Source organism: Ambystoma mexicanum, chromosome 1q, assembly GCF_040938575.1.
Source record: "Ambystoma mexicanum isolate Mex_15411 chromosome 1q, UKY_AmexF1_1, whole genome shotgun sequence".
NCBI classification, from domain to species: Eukaryota; Metazoa; Chordata; class Amphibia; order Caudata; family Ambystomatidae; genus Ambystoma; species Ambystoma mexicanum.
In genome coordinates, this window is record NC_090922.1 from 585,077,562 (window position 1) to 585,093,120 (window position 15,559).

Below are 15,559 nucleotides of genomic sequence, written 5' to 3' on the forward strand. Positions count from 1 at the left end.
CTGTGGAGACATGAGCGAGCAGAGTGGTTGCTCACAGCCTAAAAATTGCTGACCAACCAAGATGTCATTCCCTGCCCGGGCACCCCACGTGTCTGTGCCTACAGAGTGACCGAAATCCCGCTGCCCGCCCGGAGCAGGAAATGTATCACCCACATAAAGCTAGTTTTAACAAAAAAGTGTTGGTGTGCGGGCATGCGCGCGTGTTTCGAATTATATGAGGTTCGTGTGTTTGCTGTGACAAAATCCCCTGCCTGCTTCTGGGGACATCTAGTGTGGTGAGGAAAAGGGCTGGGCACCTTCCCAATTTAGAGGAAGATAGGCCTCAAGGACGTCACAGACCTTAGGTTTCCCCAAAAGGGCAGGGCACAGTTACATGAGGCCAACAGGGGACAGGCTCCCTTTTGAGGGAAGTAGTCTTCATACCTGAGGAGCAGAGACCACCCAGGATCAGGGAAATCAGGCTCTCCCAACTCCAAAGCACAGTGCTTCAACATTCACTGAAGTTGGGGACTCTGTAGCTACTGTCCATTTCAGAAGTCACAGAGCAGTGGTCACAGAGAACCGGTGGAGCCTGCAGCTTTGCCTCCCCTTGCGCAGGTGCAGGAATCCCATTTCAATCTACAGAGGAACCTGAAGGATGAATGGAGACTCAGCAGTCTATCCATTCATCCATCCATCGCACAAGGTTTCCATTCGCATACAGCTAAGAACAGAGAGGCTAATGGGGTCTATCTCAGGCACAGGGTTAGAGAGAGTACCACTCAAGAGGCGGGACTAGCCTGTGCCAAAATTCCCACATCAGAACTAGTAGCAATCCTCACAGGTGAGGCCTACTAACCAATACCTATACCAGCAGCCTGAAAAGTCATGCCTGAGCTCCCTTAACTTAGAGACAGGATGTAAGTCAAGGCCAGGTTGTGACAGATAGGGGGAGGACTGTTTAAGGGGAGGGATGAGCCCATCCTACATTCCATATCCATGCTCTAGGCCATCCCAGGGGTTGAGATCCCAACAGCCAAACCCCATCCCATCTACCAAACTCAATCCTGTTTCAAGGGAGAGCGGCTGGGAGGTGGAAACACATGACTATACAGACACACAGCCTCATCTACGCGTATAGATGCAACACTGGTCCCGAGCCGACACAGCTCCAGCTCCTTACATCAGGTATTCCGCTGCCTCAACCATGCTGTCCCAGCTCTCTACATCGCTCCAGAGTGCAGTGATTTAATCCTCCACGCTGTCAATATCCAGGATCAACCACTCTGGAATTGAAATTTGTTATTTCAAGATCTTAGCTACTGCAGGATCACCTATCAACACTACCAGTACCACGGACTGTGTTTTATTACGTAATCTCCTTATTTCAAGACGACACCTTACTTCAACAAGGTATACATCACCTGTTTTCATCAACTTTGTTCTGATCACAGTTTGGTCCCTTCAGACAACTGGCTTTTACCTTGCAACATCTGTCGGTTATTTTAGCTCCGAACCAGAAACACCCATTGTTTTGTGTCAACAACAATTGCGTACAACTATTTTCGAGTAGTACATGAAAGTGCACAAAATATTCTGCTACTAACCTGCACAAAATGTGCAGTTAATTGTGTAATTGAACTTTTTGCTCTGTTTTAAAATCACTCCAAGTAGGCATCTTTATTCACTGGCCTTCTATTTAGATGTTTGTCTAGCATTTAATTAAAAATGTGTTTCTATGGATTCACAATCCCCCTTTTGTCTGTGATCTTTTTTGGCTAGTATTGGTTAAAGCCTAGCTTATGCTGCACCGAACCTACCTACAGTGCGTCTATGAGCAGGGGTAGCCTTTGTCTCTCTTTTCTTCTCTGTGCCTGTGGGCTGTGCCCACACTGAGTTACATGTTGTGTTAAATTAACCGTGTTGATTGGGTGTCCCGTTGGGGTGTCCCGTTGTGGTTTGAGAAGGCATGATAATGGGTTTTGGTAGGTCTGGGTTTAAATGTCTGTGAGGGACAGGGATGTTGAGTTTTAGGTTTGTTGTCTGAAATGAAGGGAGATGTTGACTATTGTATCTGCAAGTCTGTGTTTTCCCTGCCAGCCATCCTTTAATGCAAATGCAGGTAGAGTGTTGATGCATGATGAATGAGTGACAGCCCAAGAGATGTAAGTGTCAGATAAGTCTGAGCTGGAGAAGACGAGGATGGCCGGTGGGTATTCTCAGTGTATCTTACACTCAGAGTCACAGGAACTGTGTAAATAGAGTAAGTAAAGTAACCTGGACTTTTATAACATGACCATCAAGGCTGTCCCGAGAACCATCATACATCTGTCTGATTACAACGGTCATGGCATGTTCCAACTGTCATATGACTTCCCCAGGCCAGTGTTTGTAAAGTCTTAATGTTACATGTTTATAGTGGAGAGTTCATGGGTTTTACAAACCCCAATTGGATTTGGTCCCCAGAGTGAGCATAACAAAGCTATTATGCTAAAGAAAAGGAATTGGAAAGGCTGTGTCCTTTGTGGAGGCTGCTTTGTTTATGTGTTTGTACGTCTGACAAGTTCCCGATCTTTGTCCTTGTCCCAGTCTCTGGCACGTGCTCATGCAAGGATTTTGGGTTTCCTGGTCTTCGGGGAGGGCACACAGGAGAGACCTGCCTGGTTGATTCTGTCCTCAGGACCGAGCATAACTGAGCTGTTGAATTTCCATATTTAATGTGGAAGGCGCTTGTAGAAGAGGAAAACAAAAAGGGTGATGGCTATAAGGTTTAGAATTGATCTTAACCTCTGCCATCGCTCTGGGCAACCCTCCAGACCATCATTATTTGCTTGCCAAGCCATTTCAAAAAAGGGTAAGACCATATGCAAATTCAAACTTGGTCTCACACTAAAAGGTGCAGTCCAACCCGAAATGCATGATCACATCCCTTCTGTACGAGACCACAAGCATCCCCAGACATGTTTCGGCCTCATTCAATGTTATCAGTGAGGAGGAGCTTGAGTCTCTTGGCCCACCAGTCTCAGGACCCACGTCTGGGCATACCCGTCCCACTCAGGGTCACAATAGCATAACACAAGATGTGATGGCTGGATGGTTTAGAATTAATCTTAACCTTTGACATCGTTCTCGCTAACCCTCCAAACCATCGAGGAAAGGAAACTGACCCCATACACTCTGGTCTCACCTTTAGCCCATTCTCTCAAAGGCAGAAAATATAAAGCTGGGCAAACCCTAGTCAAGTAATGCCATATACCTCAGCTGGACAGGGGCTGTCCTTTAGTCATTGCTATAACCAGCTGCCAGACTGTCAGCGGCTCTGTTGCTTACTTAAACTAAGTTTCAGGGATTTGCAGAGTAGCAGGTCTCTTAATAGACCTGTAGATTCTAATGTGTTTGTAGACATATTTCATCCGCCATCTTGTTGAGGGAAGAAGTTTGCTCACTCAAGCCACCATGAGGGTCACTCAAATAATGTGTGTAGGAAGATCATCACACTTTGAACCACTTACCTCAGGACTAGATGGTGCTGGTCTCTTTCCATTAGATAAAATGATCTCACTCAGATTCTGAAAAAGGTGCAAAACCTAGAACAGCCATTCAGTCCTCCACATCTGTTTGGACAGTGCTCTCAATTCACATATTGAGGAGTGCCTGCCACTTTCCCTGAGGATATGGAATACTGCGATCCTATACTGCGATTATGGCAACCCTAATGGCATTCTAACGGTATGCTAATGACACCCACATGTTTTATTAATTGGGTCTAGACCCAGATAACAACCAGCACAATAGAAAGTTCCTGTCAACAGCTCAAGCATGGATGAACGATGACCTCTGCCTCAACGATAGAAAATCAGAAATCATTTTCCCAATTCCCCCGCTTCCCTTCCTTTCATCTGGCTGATAATCCTAGATTCTGAGCTATCTCTCACTCCCATTTCCAACCTTGCATATTTAGACAGATCCTACCCCGGTGGACATGACACGCAGAATCGACTCAGTTGGACCCGTCCTGATGTCCAGATTAGACTACTGGAGCAGTACCTGTCTGTACTTAATTAAAACACAGGCCAACTAGCTACAACCCATCCAAAACAGAGCACGCGGAAGGCTTATGTCCCTCAAACTAAAATCCCACCGCAGGCCCAGTCTGATCTCAATCAACTAGCACAACATGTTTTACTTAAGAGTGCCCATCGTTCATCGAGGGTTCTGGAATTGTAGTCCTCTTAATCTGGAATAATCTGCCATGTTTAAATTTTGAATATGCATTTTCAATGTGAATGGTTGTGTATCCCCTTCTACTCTTCTGTTTCCCCCACCCATGCCCATTTTTTCTCCTGGTGCAATGGAGCACCTAGCATTCAGGAAACTCCTCAAATTATGGCTCTTCAAAGCGTAACCACAGCGGAGACGCACTAGAATGGCCAGACATTAAAACAATGATGGAAATAACTCGGCCACTCTCAAATTGGACAAACACTCAAACCAAAGAACCAACCATTCAACAGAGCATAAGACATCATGGAAATAGCCACAAAGGAAGGCTGCAGAGACTGACCACACACCGAGACCCTGACGAAAGCCCTCAAGTGACTCTCCCACTCGTACGTACCGGACGAACATATCCAGACCGGCAGACGCACCTAGATAGACGTTGGCCTGCGTCACATCTGGATAGGATTGATTGAAGGACAACATGCTGGCGCCTAGGAAAAACGTAAATGCTAGCGTATGCCACACCTGGAGCTGTGAATATTAGCAGACCCACACCTGGACGGATCTCTAAACTCCAGCCTGCGCCGCATCTAGATAAAAGTGTGAATGTTGGCATGACCACACCTGGATGAAGTCCTAAACATTGGCCCGTGCCGCGTCTAGATGGGAATGTAAGGGCCAACAAGTGCCACACTCAGACAGAACTGTGAATGTTAGCATGGTAAAGGTCAGGTAACCCACTAACCAATATAAACTCAAACTCTGCATACTTATCTCACTCAAAAAACTCACACAACCATCTCTCTCACAACAAGCCGCATGCACTTCACAACACTGCAACAACACATAAGCCGGAACAACAGCACACGCGGACTGACTCCGATCTGATACTCCCTCCTTCACCTTACTAACCCATCCCATCTTTATCATTTACAGATCCGCCTGAGCGCCTGGGGACCAATTCCGTTGGTGATGGTGCGCGGTACAAATACCTTTAACATTTAACATAAGTAATCTGAGGGCTTGCAGCATCATGATATGATATGGCATTTGTAACGCACCTATACACATGTGTTTAATGAAAAGGATGATGTAGTTTAATCAGAGGTCCAGTCCTAAAAGAAAAGTGGGGGGACTCATTAACATACCAATTGAATGTGGTTTCGTATCAAGGTGCCCTCTGAAAAAAGTGTACCCTCGACTTGAGCCCCCAGTTTAAGCCCACCCGTTTGCTAGTGAAAGACTTACATTTCTGATGCCTAGGCACAGGGCCATCTTAATTCTCATACTTGCATTGGCAGCATTAGTGTGAAGCTTTAGGGTGACTTTTAAGTGCTACCAATACATATATGTCACCCCAGACCTTATATTGATGTTACAGGTGTTCTATCATTTGGTAAATACAATTAATATTCATGAAATATATAATGCACTAGCTGTACTCAGTATATCTCATCCTGGTCTAGTTAGTGAACTTTCTCTTTTTCTCCCTGCACTCTCTTTCTCACGCTATTGCTCTGTCTGATTCAGTGGGCCTCATTCTGAGTTTGGCGGTTGTCACAGATGGCACAATAATTACGCCAAGTCTCAGGGATGGGTCAAGGGTTTTTATTAAATTCACAGAGGTCCTTGAACCATTCCACTCTCCCTTGTCTCGAAAGCACCTGCTCGCTAACCCAGGCGCCCGTAACCCCAGGTTAGCAGATACATTTTTTTTTTTTAAGTTTTTATTATTTTGAAAACAAATAAACAATACAAACCAAACTTGCAGCATTATTTACAACAGACTCGTGAACATCAATTAATGCACATTACTGCTCCCCAAATCCCTCCCCCCTCAAGAGCTTGTTTGCGTTTCTCATTCTGTATCTGCTGCGTGTGGCCGGGTATCGCTTCCTTCCGAAGCTGCAGAATCCAAACAGTCCTGTTATTAACACTCTCGATGCCATCAGGTTACCCACTTCTTCTTCCCCGCACTTGCTACATGCCTCCTGCCATACTACCGTTTCAGCCTCCGCCCATTTTTGCAAATCCCACCACCATACCTCAACCCGTGGCTTGTGGCACTGCTTCCAGCCCATGGCAATCCTTCTTTTTGCAAGCACATATGCCAGGTCCCTCAGTTTCCCAACATGTTTAGTATTCCGTGGTCTGGGAAACCCTCCCAACAGGCAGGCCCAGGCCGTATCTATGTTGAGCGTGACCCCTTTATCTGCTAGTTTTTGTGCCACCTCCCCCCAAAAACCTTCAATCACTGGGCAAGACCAGAACATGTGTGTCATATCAGCGTCTTCTTCATCGCATTTTGGGCATGCTTGTCTTCCTGCGTTTACAAACTTAGATATTCTCTTCGGGGTCATATAGGCTCTATGCGTTATGTATAACTGTATCTGCTGCAATCTGGCGTTTCTGGACACCTTCTTGTGGTATCCCATAGCACGCTCCCACATCCCATCGGTCATCTGTGCCCCCACCTCCGCTTCCCAGTCCAGCCTCAAATGAGTCAAATCCTTCGCCACCCGGGTCATCACCATCTCATACAATCTAGAGATCTCGTGCCCTCCTTCTGATATGTCATATATTGTTCCCATTATGACGTCTGGCTCCTCTGCCAGTACAGTCTCTGGCCAGGTTTTACGAATAATCTGCACTAGCCTAAAATACGTGACATATTGGCCTCTGTGCAAGCCTGCCTCTTCTAGGTTAGCAGATACATTTAGCATACTGAGTGAGACACAATCACTAAAATAGCTGCGATGATTACCTAAAGGCAGATTGCCTTATCTGTCTGGACTTCCTCAAGAGCATCACGACTTTCCCTACTGAAACTAGTGCTTAATGCTCTACAAGGATAGGGAATTGTGCTTCTCAGGCGCCCTGGTTTTGCCAGCCCCCTTCTGCCATGCTCTTGTTTTGTTCTCCTTACCTGTCACTATACTACCACAGCCAACTCCACTACCACAGCCAACTCCACCCACCTGTACTCTCTTCCTCTACCTTTACTCTCTTACCCCTTCACCTTTGTCCCTCCAATATTTCTTGCTCCTTATTGGTCTAACCTCTATCTACCCTTTGATGATCACTCCTCCTGGTGATCACTCCTCCCTCATACTCATTACTACTCTCTTCACGGCTCTACTAATGCCTCCATCACAATACAACTCCCTTCACCACACTACAACTTCATCAACTTCCTGCTCCAAACTACAGATACTTCAACTCTACCCACCTACAACTCAGTCACACTTCTTTCACTCGGTTACAATTCACAGTCAACCCTTACTCTATCTCACCTGTTGCCATTCATCGCGCTATCACGCACATTCACACCGCAGACCCACTTGCACTCACTAATCGATACCTCAACTTCTCCAGAAATTGCTTACACACTCCACTGCTCCTTCTTTCAATCACTAGGTCTGTTGGTCTGTGACCTCCATCTCCTCTGAACTCACCCAAACAACCCACAGCTTCCTGTTCCATTCCTGCCTTTTATATTCCCCATTCTCCTGTCATTGGCCCCTTTTCCCTCACCGATCTAAATCTTTCCTTTCCACCCGGGGTGTGAAAAGATCAGCAAAACTGGTAAAGGCCACGTCCCTTTTTTCCACGCGAGCCTGTTACGGTACCATGATGCCGGCAGTAGTGTTAAATCTTTGTGTTCGTGTTAGGGGGTCTAGGTCGGAACGCCCCTTGGTAAGTATAGTCTCTTCAGGGATTCAGACCCGTTTGTAAAGTCGGTTGTGGTCTAGGGAAGGCACTGCCGGATGCATTGCATTGCGTTGCGGCTGGCTCTAGAGATGGATGGGGGTTCCTCCCGCTACGGCTGTTCTGCTGACTCTTTCACCATGGGCTGTCCCCTTGCAGCCGTGGGATGCTGATATCGATGCATTCGGGAAGATTGCATTCCTGTGTTCGGGGGCCAGCCTGCAATGATCGGTCACAGACAGTGTGGGGCCTTGGAAGGATTGTTCTCTCTTATGCTGTCGCCTTTGTCTTCTCTCTTGTGTGTTGGCTCGGCAAGCAATGGAAAGAAAACGGCAAGCATCTTGTATAGGAGGCGTGGCATGTGACAAATCAATACTACATAATAGCATGATGCCACAAGAAGGGGGGGGTCTAAAAACTGGGACCCTCTCAATTGCCCCTATCATCCTCAGGGGAAGGACTGGTTCCAAATTGCTCCCTGGTAGGCCTCCCACCCCTGGCTGAGAGGGGTTCAAAGCCCCTCTTGACATCACCAGTTTACTGGCCTCGTCACACCAATTCCAGTGCCAGATTACATATGGCAACATGGCAGAGTTATAATCCCTTCTTGGAGTTCGTAGAATTTCATGGAGAATTGGAAGAAATTACAGTGGGTGGTAATTCCTCTGCTTCAAGGGCATACTTCATATTTGCTGGTACAGTAAAATGGTTGTAATCACATGACCACAAATAAATTAGCAGTAACGTTCGTAGAATTTCATGGAGAATTGGAAGAAATTACAGTGGGTGGTAATTCCTCTGCTTCAAGGGCATACTTCATATTTGCTGGTACAGTAAAATGGTTGTAATCACATGACCACAAATAAATTAGCAGTAACAGAATTGCCACCATTTTTGACAGCATCACTAAACTTGTAATGGCCCAATAGGTCTCTTTCTCTAGCAGTGAGATTCACATCCTCTGGTGGCATTAGCTAGAGCCCCTTCAGCCTTTGCTGACAGCAGCGCAGTCAGAGAAAACGCATCAGTATATGTAAACAGAGGGGGGGCGGAGGGGCTGTGCTTTTATGCTTAAAAATTTAATGATAACACCAGGGACCGAGGCATCCTTTGAGGTGGTGGGCCAGCCTCGTATTTAGAGGCCTATGTTGTCAGTGCATGTGTCTCGTGGTAATTTTGCCATTACAATGAGTATGCATTGTCCATATGGGTGGGCTAGAGGGACACAAATACGTTTTGTAGGGGGTGCTGGGGTCTCACATACCTTATAAGGGACCACAGGACGCGGGTGGTGGGTCTACCGCCGTTTTTGTTATTTTCAGTTTGCCGTTACTGTTTGTGCAATCAGGGGCCATCTTGCAAAATCAATCATTACCTTGGAGCTCAGAGATGACATGTATCTCTGGTTTTAATCGGAGCATGACCCTTTCCAAGAAGGAAGGACCTTTTGAGTAACCAAATGGTGTGTATTCCTAGAAAAAGAAGCTATTAAAAAGGAAATTATTGATTTATGCTAATTTAGTGAACTGACTCTTTTAAATTGTACAATGGATATTTCTAATGACCACTTCTAGTACTTATTGTAGTATTACTAAGATTGTTACTTTTGTTTTACTGAGCAAAGCACATTATCAAAACCTAGAATCAACATCTAAATGATTTTCTAACATAAGGTTATCATGTCAAGATATACAGTCTGTTACACTCCTACTGCACTCTTTCAAAATAATCCTATGAGGAAGGAGAAGGGGCAAATAGCACTAATTGGGGTTTCTGGCTGCTTTGCATGAAGTGAAAGGTATTTTTATGTTCATGACCAAAGATCCTTATATTTGACAAATGAGTCTGTGATAAAAGGGCATGAATTACTAAGTATACAATCCACATTGGGCTTGGTGCTCAGTTTATTTTTCATACCACTCACCCTAATATGAAATTTCATATAACCATGAACGACATGAACCACGCATACTCGTTTGCACAGTCTTAGATGTTGCAGCGATTTATCCTCATGTCAAAATCATGTCATTCTATTGTGGGACAGAAGCCCCCATTAGAGATAGAACTTCAGAAGAGATGGAGAAGCTAGGCTGTGAGCCAACTCCAATGCACAGACTGCCTTAGATAATTATATATGGATGTTACACAAATGTCATTTATGTGACAAGAAACATATAACACATGAATTTACACGTATGTGTATGTCCCATTAGAAAACAGTATTTTTTGCAAAAACAATGATTGGTAGTTTGTGTAGTAGCATCAACTCACTCCAGGGCAATGATACCAAAAATAGCTTCAGCCAAACCATCAAAGCGGCTGGATGAAACAAAAAAGTGGATGCGTGACAATTGTGTTCCCAGGAATACCAGAGTCTGTGTTGTGGTGTCATATGACAAGTGGACAAGCATTTTAGTCCTTTCGTTCACCCCATCATATGGATCCTGGTAAGGAGAAGGTATGATCCAGAAACTTTCTTTTAAAGTGTTTTCTGATAGGGTGGTGCTATGAAACGGTAATGTGTGGTGCTTAGAAACCGGTGCAGTCCCTTTCTGTTTCTCGCCTCTGCGGGGGTTGAAATGGCACATTTAAAATGTAGTAGTACAGAACCCTCAGAACACACCCTCTAGGCCTGTAAACAATATGGAGAGTTAATTCCCCATTAGAAGCGACACCTCAGGATTAGCAGAGACTTGAAGAGGCGCATTGTCACAACTGCTGCTTGAAAACGGATGCCCATCACTGGGTCAATTCCATGTGGCGTTCCCCAGAGTCCCTTGCGAACTAGAATGGTCATGCCACAAAACATTTGCTAGATGTCACATTCTTTTTCTCTATTTTTAGATCTGAACAAGTTACCCTCAGAAGAGAATATGAAAGCGGACATCCGTACGAAGAAGGAACGGATGTTAAGAAGGTGTGGTTTGTGAATCCGAATTTTACAGAGATAAAGGCACTCCTGCTTTTGAAACGGGCGAATCCTAATCTATTGACAGAGACATCTCCCCAACTAAATTAACATCATTGTGATTTTTATGAATTTGATCTTCGGAGCTGGGGGCGGAACCTAAAGTCCACTTCAACCAGACCCACTGCCCCATGCACAAATTCCTCCTGAGATGCGGGAATCCACATGCTCTTCCGCCTGGTTTTAGCACCTGCAAAAACGAGCTGGAATCCATGGATCCATGGATTATTTTAGCGATGGGGTGAACTTGATGCCCAGGAACCCAGCACTGCATGGATATATGTGCCTTAAATATACCCCTTCCCTAAAACGATGAGAATTGCATGGAAAGGACCGCGGCGCTGACATGTGAGCGTTAGAGCAGCGGTATTCAAACTTTTTTGTGCTGAGCCCACCCTTCTGTAAAAATATTGTTGTTGGGCACCCCCTTTAAATAAAGATCTTGTTGCCCAGTCCCCCCAGATACAATATCTGCTTATATTTTCTATTAAAAGCAGTCCCCGTACTCCATTTTGAAAGAGCCTCAGGCCCCCTCCTAGGCATACTTCAGGCCCCCCAAGGGGGGCCCAGCCCCATAGTTTGACTACCACTGCTAGAAGGATCAGTGCTCTGCGTGCAGTTTACACTACATATAAAACGACCCTCAAAGTCTTATCACCACAAAGTTGCACTTGAGGGCTCCCGGCCCATACTTCTGCTTTGTCATGCTTTATTCTATGGTTCAAAAGTATCCAGTATCCCCCGATAAAAGGATACCTTTTTCCGGAGTCAGAACCACGTTTGTGTTCCTTCTCTCTCTTGCACCTACATAACGCTGTTTACCATCCCGTAAAGGTTGTTTTGGCATTATTGAAGCCCACAGACGATAACGTCTCATAGTGCACTTTTCCCCAAAATTTGAACCAAGTTTACTAAGTGGAGCATGACTGCACATACTCAATCCCTCTTGTTTTCTTTCATTGAAAATGTCAGATTATTACGTATAGAGGACCTGAGGCAGCTAGTACCATTGTCTACTTTTGGGGTGAGGGGAAAGGTGTACTATTTCCCCTACTTTCTTTGCACAGGGCACATTCGCTTTCCTCTGTTTGTACATAGCATAGTTTTCATTGCACTGGCCTTTCGCAACATAACATATATTTGCAGCAGAGCCACCTAATAGTATTTTTGCAGAGATGTAGTTTTAGCACCACAACCAGCATAACCGCACCTTTAGCAGTAATTGTGGTGCCAGGCTAATGGAGGCCATTTTGCTTCCGGGGCTCTTGGGGGAATGGTGAGACCTGCAGTGATGGGTGGGATGTGGAAGCCCCTGCAGTCATGGCAAGGGGGAGGCTGTGGACAGATCCTGCCATGGCTTGCAGGAAGTGTATGGCTGAGATAGCCTTCCCTGGTCTAAAAACACTCCAGGCAATAAAAGGATGCCTTGTGGGCAGTGTATAGTGAAGTGGGCCTGCCATGGATGAACTCTAGCTGCCACTTTTCTTTGCATAGTTCACCCACGTGGTAGGCAGACGGGGAGTGCTTTGCACATTGTCCACATGAATATTTCTAAAGCACTCTACAGTACAATTTTATATACTGCTAATCGGTTGGGCGCATCAATGACTCTGTTGATTAATAGGTAGATGGTTTGGCCCACCTCTCACGTGATCAAGGCAAAGAGAGAAGCTTTCATTTTTATTTGTGACATTTGCATGCTTTCCATTGCATCCATCTGGTATAAAAATGTCAATTTCGCAAGTAGTCGTCATGCCTTAAGAGCTTTCTCTGTGTCTTTTCTCGCCAGGTACGTGAGCAGCCAGCGTCACACTATTCAGGTGGACTATCTCGACTACATGGATGAACTGGCTTGTCTTGTTGGTGTCAAGCCCAATGTATGTTCGCTCTTGCTCACCGATCCAAAGTTGGCAAAGCAGGTTTTCTTCGGGCCATGCACACCCTACCAGTTCCGCTTGACTGGACCCGGGAAATGGGATGGAGCCCGGAAAGCTATCCTAACACAGTGGGAGCGAGCACTTAAGCCAACGAGAACCAGAGTTATTGAGAGTCATCCGAGTCGGTCATCACTTACACTGCTGCTCAAGATCTTTTGCCTCTTTGCTCTTCTTGCAGCCATCATCATTTACCTTTGATCACAGATGTGTTGTGGCTGGACAGCGCCTTCAAATCCTAGGGCTTAGTATCAGACAGTGGTCTTTGACTGCGAAGAACAAGTGTCTGCAACCTGTGGCTCTCCAGATGTTTTAGACTATGAATCCCATGATCCTTGACCATTGACTATGCTGTAAGGGCTGATGGTAGCTGTAGTCCACAACATCTGGAGAACCAAAGGTTGCAACATCCTGGCCGAAGGTGTCTTGAATGGACTATATATTAAAATGATGGCAGAAGGAATGTACACATTAGAGTTCCATTCTCAGTTTAATTGGCCATGTCAACAGAGCCCTGTTGAACCAAAGTCCCTAGGGTGTGTGTGTGGGACAGGGATCGCCAAGTGTTGTATGGCAGACACCAGAAACAGAGCAGTCTTGTCATGATTTGCTCTCTAATCTTGAATCCAGTCTTCCTTCTGTCCTCATCCTCCTTGACCTTTCCTTTACCTTTGACACGGTCCATCACACTATCCTGATCAATCGACTCTGTGAGAACCTGGGCATCACGGATCAGGCCTTGGAGTGGTTGACCCCTCCCTCTCAGATCAGGCCTCCCGCATCCAAATGGGTCCTTTCTCTCCACCACCTCACTCTCCACATGTGGTGTCCCCCTAGGGCTATAACCTCTCTTCCTGGCTCTTTAATGTCTACTTTGGCCCATCTGATCTCTACTTTCTCCTCTAACTTTCAGTGTTAGGCGGATGACACCCAGTTCTCTATCAGGCTCCCCTAAGCCGCCTCCTCTCTCGCTTATTCCTGACTGTCTTTCTGCGATTCCGGATTGGTGCGCATCCAAAGATCTCTGCCTTAATGCCAGTAAAACTGAGATCCTTCTCATTGGGACCCCTGATCCCGCTTGCCCCTCTCACTCTGGCTTCCCTCATTGGGCCCTTTTCCTACGTCCTTCCTGTGTGCCAAAAAACCTTGGTGTCATTTTTGACTCCATTCTCTCCTTCTCTCCTCACATCTCAGGCCTCGCTAAGAAGTCACACTACCAGCTGCAACACCTCAGAGGTATTCTTCCTTTTCTCACTTTCCCCCAGAAACGCACTCTCTCCAGGGCCCTGGTTCTCTCTGGGCTGGACTACTGCAACAGCCTCTTTCTCAATCTGCCTTCCTCTACTCTCCTACCTTTGCAACTAATCCAGAACGGGACTGCAAGACTTAGCCTTGACCTCAAGCCCAGGCACCATATCTCTCCAGCACTGAAATCTCTCCACTGGCTCCCTGTGGCTGCAAGAATAAAGTTCAAGACCCTCTGCATCATCCACAAGGCTTTCTGGGGCAGGGGTCCGCCCAACATCCAACTCTCGTCCAAAATATCTTCCTTTCTCAAGCCCTTTGTTTAACTACCTCCAACCCTCTGAGGGTCAGACGCTTCGCAAGACAGAGAGTGGGCGGGGTAGATATCGCTCTTCTGCAGGGGCCTCCCGCTGGAATGGCCTCTCTGCCCCTATCAAACTTGAGCCGGACCACCTGAAGTTCCGGAAGCAGCTCTAGACCTTCCTATTCTCCTCTGCTTTCTCTCTCTCCCTCCCCTGCTGACCTAGCTGTCTGCCGCGCTGACTGGTTGCCTGGCTACCCACTGAGCATAATGGGTAGCAGCCTCCTCCATGATCAGTCTCCCCTGCACTGCCTCCAGGCAACAGCGCACTTAACGGCTTAATGGTTACCTCTGCAGTCCCCTGTCTCACTCAGAGCCGCGCTGCCCTGGATGCACTTACTCAGAGCATTGCTGCCCTGATCGCACTTCGCCTCCCTCTCCCTGGCACTTCCCCCTCTCCCTATACCCTGCACTTTGGTGCTGTTGCGCTTGCACGATCGGAATGTCACAAGGCCTAGTAAGATCGTTGTATTGTCCTACCTCTGTCTTCCCTCCCTTGTCTTGTCGCACCTAGAAACACTTGTGTACAGGCGCATTACAAATGATTTATAATATCATGATGCTGAGTGCAGAACTATGAGGGCCAGTAACACATGGAGCCATTTTAGATCCTCAGTGAGCCTTTGAGGGCTTGCCTTTCAAATGTGAAATCATTGTAGAGAGATTAGATAATTATGTTTATAATATTATGTAGTATGTATGTGCCTCTATCACTCTAAGTGCCATAATAAGTGTATAGAGCTGTCTATCGTCAAGTTTACAGAAATAAAGGGACAAAGTGGGATTAAACAAAAAACATTTCTGCTAGAGGAGACTACCAAAATACACTAATTCTGGCTGTGTGTAATATTTTGTATTCCTGCTGAATGTTTGCTGCATGTCTCTGTAGCTGGATTTCTTTCTCCTGTTGCGGCATCTTCTATTTTCTTTCTTTTTGTACTGATCTGCGCTTTGTCAGCTTGGTCTCTGTCCCGACCCCTTTAAGGAGCACAGCTGCTGAGAGAGATGCTGCTGGGACTGGAATGGCTGCTATGTGACACTTCAAGGAGCAGTTGCAATGGATCCCCTGACACTGCACAGGCAAAGTTGAGTGGAAAGAGACCGGTGTGTACCTTAGCATCACCCACACGAGTGCGCGTGGGA

General features: G+C 46.2%; 1 protein-coding gene across 6 annotated transcripts in view; it reads left to right on the forward strand.

Annotated features, from left to right (window-relative positions):
- Positions 1-15,247, forward strand: part of LOC138532704 (flavin-containing monooxygenase 5-like) — a 338,239-nt gene extending 322,992 nt beyond the window's left edge. For 4 of the 6 annotated variants that reach the window (XM_069641089.1, XM_069641088.1, XM_069641086.1 and 1 more), the window contains exons 9-10: positions 10,753-10,825; positions 12,666-15,247. In XM_069641089.1, coding sequence (XP_069497190.1) covers positions 10,753-10,825; positions 12,666-13,011 — 419 coding nt within the window. In that variant the 3' untranslated portion in view covers positions 13,012-15,247. The remainder of the gene's footprint in view (positions 1-10,752; positions 10,826-12,665) is intronic. The other 2 variants (XM_069641092.1, XM_069641091.1) reach the window with 1 other exon arrangement.
- The last annotated feature ends 312 nt before the right edge of the window (positions 15,248-15,559 follow it).